Source organism: Nuphar pumila, chromosome 2 (assembly GCF_984573655.1).
Source record: "Nuphar pumila chromosome 2, dmNupPumi1.hap1.1, whole genome shotgun sequence".
In the NCBI taxonomy this organism is placed as follows: Eukaryota; Viridiplantae; Streptophyta; class Magnoliopsida; order Nymphaeales; family Nymphaeaceae; genus Nuphar; species Nuphar pumila.
The window spans coordinates 79,028,745-79,044,564 of record NC_143250.1 but is presented as its reverse complement, the minus strand read 5'-3'; the positions used below and the strand labels follow the sequence as shown (position 1 = coordinate 79,044,564).

General features: G+C 35.5%; 1 protein-coding gene across 2 annotated transcripts; it reads right to left on the bottom strand.

Annotated features, from left to right (window-relative positions):
• Positions 1-8,001: 8,001 nt before the first annotated feature.
• Positions 8,002-14,382, bottom strand: LOC149845799 (uncharacterized). 2 transcript variants are annotated; one of them, XM_089997741.1, is made up of 4 exons: positions 13,901-14,382; positions 13,705-13,774; positions 13,533-13,607; positions 8,002-8,189 (listed from the first exon to the last, which is right to left on the bottom strand). In XM_089997741.1, exons 1-3 carry the CDS (start codon positions 14,288-14,290, stop codon positions 13,555-13,557), a joined length of 513 nt encoding a protein of 170 aa, XP_089853867.1. In that variant the 5' UTR covers positions 14,291-14,382; the 3' UTR covers positions 8,002-8,189; positions 13,533-13,554. The 2 variants fall into 2 exon arrangements, with proteins under 2 accessions (XP_089853867.1, XP_089853868.1); XM_089997742.1 differs by lacking the exon at positions 8,002-8,189 and adding an exon at positions 11,507-11,774 and having other exon boundaries at positions 13,901-14,365.
• Positions 14,383-15,820: the final 1,438 nt, after the last annotated feature.

Genomic DNA, 15,820 nt, shown 5'->3' with positions numbered 1-15,820 from the left:
TCCCCGTATAGATTTATGCGGTGATTATGACAAACTTTTCAAAAATTCGGACTTGATATAAAATAGTTTTTGACAAAATTTTCAAAAATTATGACTTGTTATAAAGTAGGTTTTAGAAATTATGATTTATTGTAAAGTGGGTTCTAGCTAAAATTTCTATTTATAACTTGATATAAAGAAAGTTCTGTTAAAATTTTCAAAACAATTTATAGATTTTTCAAATTAAAATAGACTAGATATTGTTAGAATTTTAATAAATTCATAGGCATTATTGCTTAAAAATAGAGCAGGTGTTGTTGAAAATTTTAAAATAATTTTTGAACTACAATATGATTTATGATAGGTATTTCTTGATATTTTAGAAAATCCCAAAATAAGGGGAAAAAAACCTAAGAATGATTCGTATGAATTTAATTGAATTATTATTTAATTTTTTAGAATTTAATTTGATATAATGTGGATGATGTAAAATAAAATCATAGGTCGTGAGGTTCACAACATTTTTCTAAGATAGTTGAAAATATTCATCACTCTTATTTTCAAGGATTACGGGTTCAGAGTCCTAATTAAATTAAATAATTTTATGAAACTCGTATGTGATATGCATATTAAGATCAGTATACACATTTAAGATTGTGGTTAAGCAGTGAGTGCAAACCTAGGATTCTGAAATTGTCCAGATATCCATCTGTGATTTAATGATTGAAAAAACATGATATGATGTGTTGAATTGTTTATATAAATATTGCATTATTTTTAATAAATCATTTATGTTTAAATGATTTGAAATGTATATTATGATGCATAAATGTGTGATGAAGTAAAAGTATACTTCAATTGTAAATTCATGCTATTCATGGTTATTTTTTAAATGCATATTGATGCATATTGGATAGCATGCACAATTTTATGGGTATTGACAAAAAAAAGTGCAACTTATTATAAATTTTGAGTATGTTGCATTTATTTTTAAAATGGCATGCATTAAGAAAATATTCTCAGAAAGATAAGAAAAGTCGCACTAATGATTTGGAGCTTGTCAAATATGGACGATCAAGTCGGTCAAATGTTAACCGACGTAAACACCAATCCCGTGGAATATGTGTTGACATGGATACATTTTAGCGGCCATGTCTTGGGTCAAATATGAACTCATTCCCCTCCATTGTGGATTAGGATACAATGAACTCCGATACTCGAGGCGGAGGTGGAGCTGCGGCCATATGCCTAGTGATGTACTACGTTGACTACAGGAAAATAGACAAAATATTCTAGACTCGTAGTCCGAGAGAGAGGGATGTCTTGATGAAGAATCCTTGAGTCTGGTGCAAACATCATAGTGTTACTCTATAGGTTTAAAATATAAAATGAAATGAACACTCTTGGGAGGCCTAAGAACCCAAAGTGGCCTGAGAAGTGGTGTCTCGAGAATTGAATAAGGATGATCATTTAAATTGTGATGATTACAAGCATGTCATGTAATTTCAATGAAAATATATAAATTATTTTATGTCATACAGGTAAGTCATGTCATATACATAATTGTTATGCCTCAATTATATGTTATGATGTAATGTTATATAAACGATGACCTATGATTAAAATGTTTTATTTGCTTTATGTGTGTTGCATACTAGATACTGAGTAAAGGTCTGTAGAATCATACGAGACATTAAGTTGTCTTATGTCATTTTAAAATATTTTTCAAGCTCACAGGAGTAGACGGACAAATAACGCAGTACACGGGGACTCAAAGATATTTTTCGAATGAATTGGACTACATCAAAGACTATTGATATTTCATTCAATGAGATGAATGAAATTATATTGATTACTTTAAATGAATGAATGTTTTTTACTTTAAATTTGTGGCGTGCCCATGGTTATCGCATGTTTAAATTTTAAATTAAAAAAAATGGGAGACTTCGGTTGTGTTTTCTAAAAGAGTTATTATATGAAAATATCTCTAAACTTTTGGAGCATCACAGGGTTGGTATCAGAGCAGCTCAAATCCAGTTTTGAGAATTAAAGAGTCCAAGAATCTATATTTTTGTCGATATTTCGCCACTAGTATGTAAACTTTTATGCTTACTAAATTACAGTAAGTATCGTACTATTATAAGAATATGTACAAACTTTTTTATTTTGATAGATATACATTCATGTGAATTGTATAAATTATAAGTCTAACCTAAGGAGTTAGGTTTAGACAAAGTATGAAAATTAATTATTATTTATTTTTTAAATGAAGATGTCTTGCCAACCAAATAATTGAAATCAACAGAGAGACTTTCTTATGGGAGCCCTCAATACACTGACATAGGCCATATAAGCTCAGCAAGCACGACCTCAATGTATGATATTCAAGAAATTTATGGAGTTGGACCCTCCTGCTTTTATTAGAAAAGCTGCTCTGGAGAAGGCCAAATCTTGGATTCGCGAGATGTAGTAGATTTTTACCATCCTCGAAGTTCCTGAGGATAAGAAGACTATTTTTGGGTTTTACCAACTGAAGGAGGATGTCGAGAAGTGGTGAGAGACCACCAGAGAGGTATGATTTGGGGTCGTATAGTATCCTGGAAAGACTTCAAGGGAGTATTTTATGATACGTACTTCCCTATGCCTATGAGAAAAAAACACAAGAGTTGTTGGAACTGAAATAGGACAATATGAGACTGATTGATTACACCACCATGTTTAGGCATTTGGAGTGTTATTGCCCAAATATCTACCCCTTGGACCCTGCTCGAGCAATGAAGTATGTTCAAGGGCTAAAAGCCACTCAAAAATCTAGTCCTTACCAAGGGTCCTCAAACCCTGGATGAGGCTATCGAGGCGGCTATCATTATTAAAGAAGAATTGAGAACTAACAAGAAAATCCTGAGCAATCAGGCAAGAGGCCCTTCTTTAAGGGTAAAGGAAAGACAACCCTTAATAAGAAACAACACACTCAACAAAAAGGATACTGGTAGAATCAGCCTGTGCCACAAATGCCAAAAAAGTCACTTTGGACATTCTTCTCCTCTTGACAGACACTAGGGCATGTCTACATTGTGGAAGGATAGGGCATTTCTTCATAGAGTGCCCAATAAGGAGGTCACAACCCCAACCCCAACAATAGCAATATTTGCCTCAACCCCAGCAACATCAGTACCTATCTCAACCCCAATTGAACCAACAATAGAAGAAGAATATTGGCCAAGTCTATATGACAACTGCAGAAGAAGTGGGCTCAAGCAACCGAGTTATAGAAGGTATTATTTCTATAGTCGATCACTTTGCTTGTGTATTATTTGATTTGAGTGCTTCTCATTCTTTTATATAGACAAAATTTGTGAAACTCCTCAGTCTACCAACAAGGGAATTAGATGTGTGCCTTGAAGTGGTCACTCCTGTGAGAATGAACACGGACTGTGTTGAATGCATTCTTAGTATAGAAGTGTCTCTTGAAGGACACAAATTTTTAACTAATCTCATTCTATTAAATATGATAGATTATGATGATGTATACTTGGGATGGATTGACTATACGAGTACTTTGCCAATTTAAAGTTCCATGGAAGAAAGGTCTTGTTAGAACGACCTAACCACCTATTGATCGAGTTCAGCTCAGTAAATCACTCCAAGTGTAGAAAGATAATTTCTGCAATAAAAATACAAAAGTATATTCAACAAGGATGTCAGGCTCGATGACATAACAAAAATCAAATCTATAATTAGATTACGCTACACATATTACAAGCACACAATTGCAAGTATACAAAAAATCATAAATTATAAAATATTGGTGACGCAAAACTACTTTCGAAGTATGCATTTATGGATCATAGGGTTGTTTCTAAACCTACTTTGAAACCAACTTTGTAATGACCCAAAATTTACCCTAAAAAATGTAAGAATTTGTTTTAAAGTGAATGACACTAGGACTAATCTATGGTTTTGCTCTGACTAGACTAAGCACTAGGAGACTCACCTGAGCACAAGCGCTAGCGTATATTAGCCCACTAGAACTAAGTTTGAGAAATAAACACAAAAGACAAGATCCCTTTGTCAAAACAAAAACAAAATACAATTTTATTTTTAGTACGGAAAACATCTCACATATTAGGGGTCTATCAGAGATTAACATATACCACACCAACTATACATTTCAAACAATTCCAAACGTTTAGAATTTAACCACTAATTTATAAAGATCGTCTCTCCCAACAAACCAATTCTATTATCATGCCGCTCAGTTAAGGTTGAGCTTCACCATATGAAAAATGTTAAATTAATGGGTGAGAACTAACAGTTCTCATTAAAAATTCTCACATTATTCAACAATAAAGAATAAAGCATAAGTCAACAAATACCAAGTTTATGAAACATTTGTGCATACATAACAATTCAGATAAGCTTGCAATATAACTCAATTTAAATATTATTTTAATATCACATGATACAGAAATTAATGCGTATAAGATGCATGTGTCAATGTATATACAATTCATGAACCAATGCGCAATGCATGAATAACTTTTATCTCTTTTATTGACACTTTCTTTTGAATGCATGTGCATGATTAATGCAAACCAATTTAAGTTTTTATCTCGACCTAGATCTGCGAATACCAAATGAAAAAATTCTTGAGGTCTAAAGTAGTTTTCAGTTGTATCTTAATCACACAATTGAACCTTATTATTAATTGGGTTTCACACTTGTTCTTCGACCCACATCAGACATCCGTACTAGGATGTTGGGACGACAAATGACATCCTCACCCCAGGCTGTCACTTTCTTGGTATACCAGTATGCTACAATTGAGTCAATCATCACCACCTCATGCAAAGTGGTGAAAAAGTTCCTTACAACCATGGCTGAAAACATGAACCTTCATATCGGGTTCTCGAGTAGCACAATGCCCACGGTGTTTGGTATTGCTCGACCTCTTGTGACCGCAAATCTAAGGATCCTGTGACACACGCAAGGTAACAAAGGACTCAAGTATATTATTCAGGTCTCTTTTACCTTTTAAAAGTATCACATATTATTACTACAAGAACCAATTTGAATTCACATATATAACATACAACTCACCATACATTAAAAAGTGTATCATTATATGCCAACAAGTGCAAATTATATGCATTATAACACAACATAAACAATGCATTTACATGATTATTATGAAATTTATGCACTAGCACATAACCTTAATTAGGCCCACATGCAGCTCAATCCTAAGCCACAAAATCACTTGGTTCATCTCTTGAATTATTTTGTGCATTCAAGTAAGCATTTACCTCATGTGGCATTCACAAGCCACAAATCATAATCACATCTTGCTCATGATCATAAGCATATATACAACATCACATCATGTTATATATTATCATTATGCTGCATAAATAAGGTATGGTCTATATTTAGAACCTTTTAATGCATGCAAATCAACATATCATATGTGATTAGGCCAAAACAGTTTACATGCAAAACTGTAAAAACAAATGCGAAAATCTAGGGCCTAACTCATTCTAAATCAGGGAATAATAAATTATATACTGAAACTTATTTTTTGTTCACCAAACAGACATGTCTGATTCAGCCTTACCGAAAAACATTAGCCAATGAATTTACAAAATAAAATAAATTCTATAATTTTTATTGTAGTTAGCTTGGTGTGTCTGATACAAGCTTCAAAAGAAATCAGGTATAAACTTTATCCCAACAAAGAATTAAAATTTACGCACTGCAGTCTATTTTTTGTTCTTGGACAGATTCTTTTTCAAAAATTTCAGGTTCTAAAACTAACTTCAGTGTTTTTTAATTCTCAAACAGTAATGAATCAGTGTACAAGATTTTTATCGTGTGTTCTTCATTATATAAACTAACATAAATAAAAATATGAGTCATAAATCTTAAATAATTTGAGAGCAGTAAAAACAACAAAAATGTGCAATCTACATAGAATTTTTGTGAGTATAGACATTTTGTACTGATTTGCAAAGGTTGTATCTACCAACTCGAAACTCAAACGAGCCCAAATTTTTTTTTGAGATTGCTCCTACATGTCTAGAATATTCTTATAAAATTTCAGATTTTTTTGGTTGGTAATCTAGGAGAACCAAATTTATTAAATAGATTAGTCAGAATAAAAATGCACATGACAGAATCAAGAATCCATTAAGAAAATCATGTAACAAATTTTTAATCCATAAAAACTAATTTATATTCATACAATAACACATCTAGCATGCTATAAACATAAAATATAACATGAAACCTGCATTTAATCATTAATATACATCGTTCTTGCATTGAAAAGCATATTAAATCAAGACTATGATTAAAAATGAATATATAAAATCAAAATTAGGGTTTTAAAAATCAATATAACTTAAATTAAATCATAAGAATATGATTCTATGTTTGACCAACCTATATTAAACCCTAAACATGTTGAATAATGAGAAACCACATATCATTGATGCGTAAATGAATGAATAACCCAACAAACATGCAAACGGGTATCGAACCGCGATGAAAAATACCCAAAACACCGTAGAAACCCAAAAAGAGATCGTAGATCTCTCCCAACTCAAGTGAATATTGTCAAAAGCCAAAATGCAGACCTTGTATCAGACTATACACTTGAAACAAAAAACAAAAGCAAGGGTGATCTCGATCATCGAAAAAATACAGAACTCACCTAGGGTTTTGGGCTAGTCTTCTTTCTTGGCTCCTCTCCCAAACTTGTGTTTTCCTTCTCGCTTTTCTCGCTTTTCTCGCTTTTCTCTCTTTCTCTCTCTCTTTCAACGTTTTCTCCAAAAACATGAGTGAGGAGAATGGGAGGCCAAACCCTCTATTTATAGAGGGGGTTTGGGTCTTCTACTAAGATCCAACCACCTCTCTACCTTTTTAGAGGATTCCTCTATGGGACATCCCCCTTTCGTTAGGCTATTAGGTTTTTTAATTAAAAACAAGTTCTATCTTAGGACTTCTAAGATTATATAACTAAAGTCAAAAAGTCTAAACTAATTTGTCCCCTCGTCTACCTAATTAGTTTAGTTTGTTAATTAGGACTCTAATTCAAAACCTAGGTGGCACCCCTCTCTTCTAAAGAGATCCCTAGGGGACGTCCCCCTCTCTCTCTCTAGAGGACTCTATACCATGGATAAAATATTCATCATAAACCTAATTAATTAAGTTCTTAATTAGGTTTTTTAATTTTCTAAAAAATAAATTATTAATTGTAATAGATGATAGAATCATACATGAACTATAGATCCGATCCAAAAAAATACATGATCCAACGTGATACACTAATTCATATTTAATTAATTAAACACATTAATTAACTGTTTATTAAATAAATTAACATTAAACATTGCCATTAAATTAATTTAAATTTGTTTTCTTAAATTAATGAAAAATACTAGGCATTACCCTACCTATTGGTTTTAATGTACCATCCAAGAAGAAGGCATAACAATGGGTAGAATGAGATAGTTGGATGGTTGGTTGCACTAAAATAACTGAAGCATCTAGGGTTCGAACACACGAGGTGCCTTACATAAAACTGTCATTCCACCAGCGGTGGCTGTGCTTGTCTGATAGGAGCAGCTAGTGCACGTCACCTTTTGATGGGACGTTGCAGGTTCAAAACCCAATGGTATAGTTGTATAACTGGTAGGGGTCTGCCTAACCCCAGCTTGCCTTTCAAAAAAAACTGTCATTTCAACCCGTTTCTTTTTTTTTTTCTTTGCAATTTTGCGGCTAAAGATAATTATAGATTTTTCTAAGGGAGAGCATCCATTACCACCAAGATAAGTAGCAACGAAGTTAACACAAGTGAATAACATGAGACCTACGTTTAAATATTTACTTGTTTCGCTTTAATTTCTAAGAATCCTTTATTTACTTTTTATTTTCCAGAGTCAACAGGTTATCCCCATACACGGTCGCTTTCCGTTAGAAAGAAAGAAAAAAAGAACACTAGCAAACATACCAAGACATAGGTGAGCAGGAAGAATATTATTTAACCAAAGATATGTCCCTCATTAAAGTCGATGAAATTCGTACAAGAGAACATAAATACAATACAGATGAGTAAGACCAGTGAAAGGGAATGAATGATGGGTCGGTATGAAGCCAATAACTTCCAACCTGGATGATACAAAATGCACATCCGGCATCCAAGAGCGCAGCTGCAATCAAACTGTACATGAGAACAAAGCCTATGGAACATGTCAAAGACAGAATTTTTCAACGAGCGGACAGAACAAATATTTATTGTTGACAGGTGATGTTCATTATGATCGTTTTTCAGTCCATGCTACAGTTATGCTCATCAGAGTCAAAGTTGTCAAAAGCAAATGAGCTAATGATGTTACTAAGCCAACATGAAAAGCACAGCTGCAAACAGCACTCGTGGATGAACAGAAAAAACACATTCATGTCACTTCCAAGCACACACTGGACAACCTCATGCCACTTTCAATGCCCTAACGATAAAGAAATTCTTCAACAATCCTCCATAACCATGGTTGAACATGGGTATATAGCAGAAACATGCTCGAGGAAAAAGGATTATGATTTTAATAGTTGCGATTAAGCCGAAGCAATATAAGAAAAACTTTGCCAAGCCACGTGCAATATAAGAAAAACTTTGCCAAGCCACATGTTATTGAAACATGTAGCTATGTATCAGTTCTTTCCTGTTTTATCCTCTTGAAGGTGCATCACATCACACAGTCATGGGAGAGAGTTTTTGTTTGTACCTAGTGTGGCCTTTCCTAACACAGACCATTGAGAAGCATTCTCAGTGATGCAAGTGATATGGGCTTGTGTCAGATATCCAACCGAAACCTGATCCCTTCAGTCGGGTTCAACAGAGCTTCTGAGCTTCAGATCCGGTTTGGGTTCAGTTCATGTTTTTATATCTGAATGTGAGTCTGAATTCAAATCCACCCTTAGATTCAACAAGATATAAATCCAATTACATGTAAAATCTTTCCTCATCCAACTCCAAACCCAATTACACTACAAATATTCATGTCCAACTCAACTCCAACCTAAGTCTAACCCGGTTATGTTCCCAATCATCCTCTTTTAACAAAGTGCTCTGTTCAACTTAACATATGCAAAAGCAGATTTTTTCTTAAAAGCTTGGGGAGACCATCTGCCAACAGAATCTGTGTGGTGATCATAGCATATTTTGTCCTTGTGCTTGATCTGATAAAATTTCTCTCTAGAAATTGACAAAGTTATTAATGGTTCACCTATGTCATGTACTAACATCTGTGGTGCATGTCAATACCACATGAGAAAAAGAATGGATCTCCTTCAAAACCATTTTGAATCATAGAGATTGACTTGAACTTCTGATCATTGCAGAATCTCCTCTCCCCGATTGCCATATGGGTATTTAGCATTTTGATTATATCAGTCGAGTTCTCCAAAAACCCAACTCCTGCCTCTTCAGAGTGTGAAGTGCTTTTAACAGTTGCACAAAAAGAAGAAACTCAACCACAGAACACCATTTACTACATTTTGAGAGATTAGTTTTTTAATAACCCTATAACTGCTACATGGATGTGGGTACTGGCATGACAAATCTTGCAATATTTTCATAAATCGTGAAAAGATCATGATATTGTGTCAATGGTTTAAATCACTCAAAATATCATGATATTTGTGCTTGTATAGGGCATCTATTGGGAAACATGGTCCTTTTAGTATTATTTTTTTTATTATTCTTTACATGTTCTCAAATTTTTTAATTATGCATTTTTTCCAAAGTAAATGCCAGAAAAACAAAAAAAAATACTTCCTGTGAGAATTTGGCTGACAGAAAATTTCCATTTTAAACATTTTATCACTATGGCAGGTACAAGCAGCGCATGACATATATTTTCACAGAAAACTACAAATGTGTGTGCATGTCTGAAGGCTTCATTGAAAATGCAGAAAATTAAAATATACATAAAACACATGAATATAGAGCAATGAGTAGGTCCTAAACATTCTTTATCTCCTAATCTGTCCTAAACATCTTCAAAGGGCACAGTTTTGGTTGTCCACTTAATCTGAACTTACAGATGTATGTTTTATAGCCTACTTAGAAGAAAACATGCATTAGATTAGGCATTTTTCATGTTTAAATGTGTTTTTAAATTAATAAAAATTGATGGCTCATTTGCACTAATAATTAATGAAATAAAAAAAAAATCTCATTAAATAGATATGATCCAAAGCATGGTTTTAGATAAATAAGCAACGATAAAAAAATCTATAGGTTTGGATTATGCAAAAAGCACTTGCAACTATGATTTTTTTTCCTGGATAACCTGAAAAACTCTCACTTGCCAAGCTCATTAGTGTAAAACCGTGTGTGCCCCATACACCCAACTTCAGCCTCATGGCAAAGGACTTGAAGCCATGGGTTTTGAACTCATGACGCCTCATCAACTTGGTGACATTCATGAGTCACCCCTACCAGATGAGCCCTAGTGGACACCTATAATTATATCTCCTAGAAATGTTTAGGATGTTTATGACATAAAACTGCTCAGGAGATATTAATGTTCCTCTAAACATTTATTATATTTGCACAATATGTATAACAGCATTGATACAAATATGCTGGCAATTTGCAGTCTCCATTGTACATAGTCATATGAATATTTACAACCGCTACAATTTGTTGTTGATGCTAAAGGTTCATTTGTGCACAAATATTGGTATCATGATAGTGATTGTGATGAATATGGGTACTTTTTTTTTGGAAAACTGAAAAAAATTGATATTTTTCCAGTCATTTAAAATAGTAAATATTAGCAGAAAATATTTGTTATTTTTATTCTTTGTAAATATTTGTTTTTTATGATTTATTTGCCATTATTTTGCCAATAGAAACACAAGAAAAATAAAAAATTTCAATTTTTCATGAGAAAATGGCTGCCATTGCCTTCTCGTTCTAAACTTTCATCACAAGGGCTTTTCTCCAAAGAATTTATAAATATGTGGTTTTCTCAGGAAAAAAGAAACTCCAAGTTCTAAAAAATTTAAAAAAAAATAAAAAAAATAAAATAATAATAATAATATGGAAAAGGCAGTATGCACTAGCAGGAATGGCCTAAGCATAGTTGTCTATATTTATTTATTTAGTCATCTTACAATATGTTGTTTGTAGGACTTGACAAACCATGTGTTGGAGGTATGATTGTAGTCCACGGCAGTGGTTCAATCTTTTTCTTCTTCTAAAATTGTAATTCTCATATGTTTAGAGCAGACATTGTTTTTATCTTCCTTTGTTTAAGTTGGACTTAGGACCATTTTTGTAGAGAAAAATAATTTGTCACGTTGTTAAGATATGCCCAACTTGTACACAATGTTCTTCCTATTTACCGTTTCTGTTATCAGCACATGGAACTTGGCTTTAAGTTTTTCAAGATAATTGCCAGGTTGAGATATTTACTACAGGTATGTTGCCATTGTATTATCCATAGTTGTCTCGCTGTGGGATGTATTAAAGATCGTAAGAAACATACCAGCATTAAACTGTGAGAGACAAGGGAATGTTACTGAACTCTTCTGTCTTGAATGTTGCACCCTTTATTGCTAATAAATCTATAATACCATCTCCTTATGCTTATGTACGAGAGTGCACTGGTTACACAGAAGAGATTTTTCACCTGACAAAGGACTGCAGAATTTTTTGGCAGCAATCTAACAAACTTCACAATCACCGATGATAGGTTAGCATCATAATCAGAAAGTCACGAGCCAATCTGCATGCAAGCTCAGATAATGCTTGTAAGACATTTCTTCCATGCTAACTGCAGCCCTAGAAAAATGACAACCAGCTCAGCGCAATACTAGATCACTTGGGCCTTCCAAAGTGATCTAGCATCATTCTTATTTGTGTGTGCCAACACCAAGATGCCATATCATTTGTAAGGAGACCACCAATACCAGCCTTAACACTACCACTACTGCATCCATTACTCAGGTTTGGTGGAACCTGTCCAGGTCCTGCTAGATGCATGGTTAGGTTTGGATGGTCTCAAATCTGGACAGAGATGGTTGTTTCATGTGGATCACAGACAAGATTCAAATTGGACAAGTTATTGTCTAAGTTGAAACCCAATCAGGTTATTTACATTAGAGGTCCATTCTAGCTGGTCAACAGGTTAGCATCAATAATGTGGTCTACATGTCTAATTTACTCAGTCACCAGGTCAAAACTATCTTTTTCCAGACTTGGACTATTAAGGAAGTGCATGAAGCAACATCATGGGAATTTCCAAGGGGTTCTTTGTTTCACCCAACCACGGAGGCTTAAAAGAAAGCCTACAACATGTAGTAGTGCAATCCCTGTCTCATGTGGAAACAGGGTCGGTCATCCTCCCCCCCCCCCCCACCGGGAACCGTTTTCAGATGGAGGGCCTTCCCTCTGAAGGCAGCTTCCAACCCCATGCATAATGTGCCCTAAGTGCTTCTAAAAAATGAGGCAGCATCAGCAATTCCACCAAATACATGGTACTTGAATCGGCAACTTCAGATTCCATATATCCTTCCCAAATTCCTGCTCCCAAACAAATCCTTATGAACTTCAAATTGGACCTCTGGATCAAACATAGCTTTATAGGACACAGCCTATCCAGTACAAGCATATGAAAAATTCAAATGGCTGCACTTTCTCAAGGGCCCAAGTTCTTAATGCCCTAGAAGTCCAAACACCTTGTTTCACTTTTTGGGAGACTCTAGGATTCAGCGCTCAGCCTTTTGACACTGCAACAAAATTTATAGAATTCACATCGGGCCTCTGGATAAAAAAGTATACGCTTCAAGGACACACAAGCTGTGCAGTACAAGCGTCCGAAAATTTTAAATGCCCTGCTGTATCAAATGTCAAAACATTTTGACTCCACCATGAGCCTGAGCACATTTTAGCCCTAGGCTCGAGCACTCAAAAGTTTGAGGACTTCATATGGTATGAAGGATGATCCTGTCCTGTCCTTCTTTTAATGTTTTTCTTTCGTTTATCTGTCTTGAAAAGATAGCCATGAAACCCTCCCAAATACTTTTGCGAAAATGATGGTAAGACATTGGACTAAACAATTCTCTGATATCATATGGGACTCAAGGAATTGAATGTTGTGTCATATGAAGAGATAAAATCATTGTACTCTATCCTTTAATGTAAGAATAATAGATGCTCACTTGAATTCTTTGATACCTCATCCTGATCAATTTTCTATCTCAGAGCCACAGTCTGTAGGTGCTCTTTTATTTCCTAAAAGCAAAACCTACTCCTCAAAACGTTAAACAGGCCATCAAGTGAGCAGAACTCTGCAGTAGAATCAAACAGTTGATGGAAGGGGTATAAAAAAAAACGTGGTACGTAATGGAGACAAAGACACATAAAAAACAATATATCTAAAATGGATGAAAAAAGAATCAAACGAATACCAAGTTACCGCATAAATGGAAACAAAGAGTTCCAAAACGAATGTGAGCAAGTCGACCTACATCCTTGTACTTACCATATTCAAAGGTCCCCTCAGCCTACTTCACTTCGACATTCGCCTCATCCGAATCCGAGTCACTTGCATTGTAGCCTTCGAAGCAAATCGGAAGAAAAGAAACAATGCTCAAGATTCGTGATCAAACTTCTCGAAGAATCGGGAGAAAAGAGTACGGGATCGTGGGTTTCACCTGGATGCTTGTCGCCGACCTTCCACGCAGACGACCGAGTCTTCGACGCCTTTGCGAGCCAAGCCCGGCCCTGAATCAACAATCCCCAGAGCGAAACAAGAAAACCCACAATTCAGAAACCCCGAAACGAATCGAATTGGAGAAGGAAAGCACCAAAGAAGTAGGGAAGAAAACGGGGAAGCACGAACAGTTCGACCTTTTGCGCGTCGCAGGGGACGCCGTAGCCTCTGTAATACATCTGCCCCACCAGAATCTGCATGGCGGAGTCGCCCGATTTCGCCTCGCGGAGGGTGTCCTGGAACCACCGCTTGACGCAGTCGGCGACGACCTCCGACAGCGGAACCCGGTCCTGCTTCTCTTCCGAGCCCTTCTGCATCTTGTTGGTGGTGGTGCTGTGGATTTTGGGGGACTTGTAGTTGGAGGAGGAAGAAGAAGGAGAAGCAGAAAGGGCAGCGGTTCGAACGCTCTCTGGAGGGAATTTGATGGTGGTGGTGGGTTTTGGCTTCCGGATCTTGGAAGAGAGGGGTTGTGCCGCTCGGACGAGTTGGTGCGGGAGATTTGTTGCAGAGGGAATTAGACGGCCCATATAATGAAAACAGGGAAAGGAGAAAGAAAAGGGAAGGAAGAGATCGAGGTTTCTTGAGAGAGAGAGAGAGATGCCTGAAGCTTCACGTTGAAGTCCCCCATTCAGGGATGATGGATCGGGCCTTATCCAACCCGATCTGATTGTGACCCTGTACCACTTGGACTTGAACCCCAGCTTGCTGGCTCATGAGAGGAGGCTGTACCAGAACTCGTTCGGAGTTATCTTGATGCAGAGCATCCAAACAATCACGAGGAGAAAAGACCCAATCTGTATTGCAAGACGCGTGATCTAATGTCAAAAAGTCTGTTTCGGTCTATTGGGGTCGAGAGATATTTTGGTCATTTTTTATTTAATTTTTTGAAAATTTTACTTTAATTATCTTAAAAATTTTATTTTATTTTGTGATTTCATTTTTGTGTATATTAAAATCATTCATGTATTTTTTTCTTTTTATCTTTTTTTATTATTTTTTTTAAGTATTAGATTTTATGAATCCAGATAGTTCTTGTGTTATAGAATTATTTTAGGGCACTAGAAGGTGTATGAGATTGTCCGGGCAGACATTTATTTTTTTGGCAATGTTATATTTTGCCTTAAAAAAGTTATTATGGTTCAAGATCCATTTGAACTACAAGATCCAATCTGTCTCAAATGAGTTCATATTGGTGCCCCTGTGGCTAAACCAATAAGAACCTCATTGAATCATGTTGACCAAAGTCAAGATGAGTGATAGCTTGGCACCTTATTGGTGTACATGTAGATGATTCCTATTGAGCATAAGGGAGGTGGACTTGAATGCTCTCAAGCCCCAAGTCACCTCTAAGGTAGCCAATAAGAGTCACCTCCCTCTTTGTCCATTCAAAAGCAAAGATTTTCAAATAGAGGTTTTGTCATGATTCATTAAGGAGGTGACCTCCAACATGGCTAATGAGAGGTCATGCTACCCTCTTTATCCTTTAAAAAATCTTAGAAAAATCATAAAACCCTTTCTCTCTTTGATAAAAAAATTCTAGAACAAACAAGAAAAAAAATGGAGTCTTTCTCTCTTTAATGACTTTTGTTGGAGAAGCTAGAGTTCATTTCATGCGTGAAGGTTATTGTTGTATCCTCTCTGAAGGACCAGTTGTTATGAAGATTCACCTTGGTTGTGTGAACCCCTTTGAAGCTGAAGAAGCAAGCTATAAAACTCGTGTTCAGTGAGTTGCTGAAAAGAAGCATTAGCTAATTTGTGATTGTACTTTTGTGTTGTTGAAAACCTTATATTGTGGTTGAAGAAACGTCCCTGAACTGTTGAAGAATCGTTTGAAGACCTCTCCATTGAGTTGTTGTATTGTACCATATTTTGTCTAATCCCTATGCAAATCCTTGTTGAAGTTGTCCACTTGTTTCGCCTTTCACTTAGACAAGTTTTCTTGACTATTGTGTATTACTGCTATGGTGAACCGTGGCTTGTTTAAGGATTTGGACAAACTCTCTACGAATCTGGTTTGAGAGTGTATTCACTCATTTTTCAGTAGATCTAGCATCTAG

Bases quoted from the DNA above. Each gene is read 5' to 3' on its own strand.
- LOC149845799 (XM_089997741.1), bottom strand. From the start codon at position 14,290: ATGGGCCGTCTAATTCCCTCTGCAACAAATCTCCCGCACCAACTCGTC. The intron at 13,775-13,900 runs GTCGAACTGTTC...TTGTTGATTCAG, and splicing joins TCCCCTGCGACGCGCAAAAG to GGCCGGGCTTGGCTCGCAAA. The intron at 13,608-13,704 runs GTGAAACCCACG...TTTGCTTCGAAG, and splicing joins GGTCGGCGACAAGCATCCAG to GCTACAATGCAAGTGACTCG.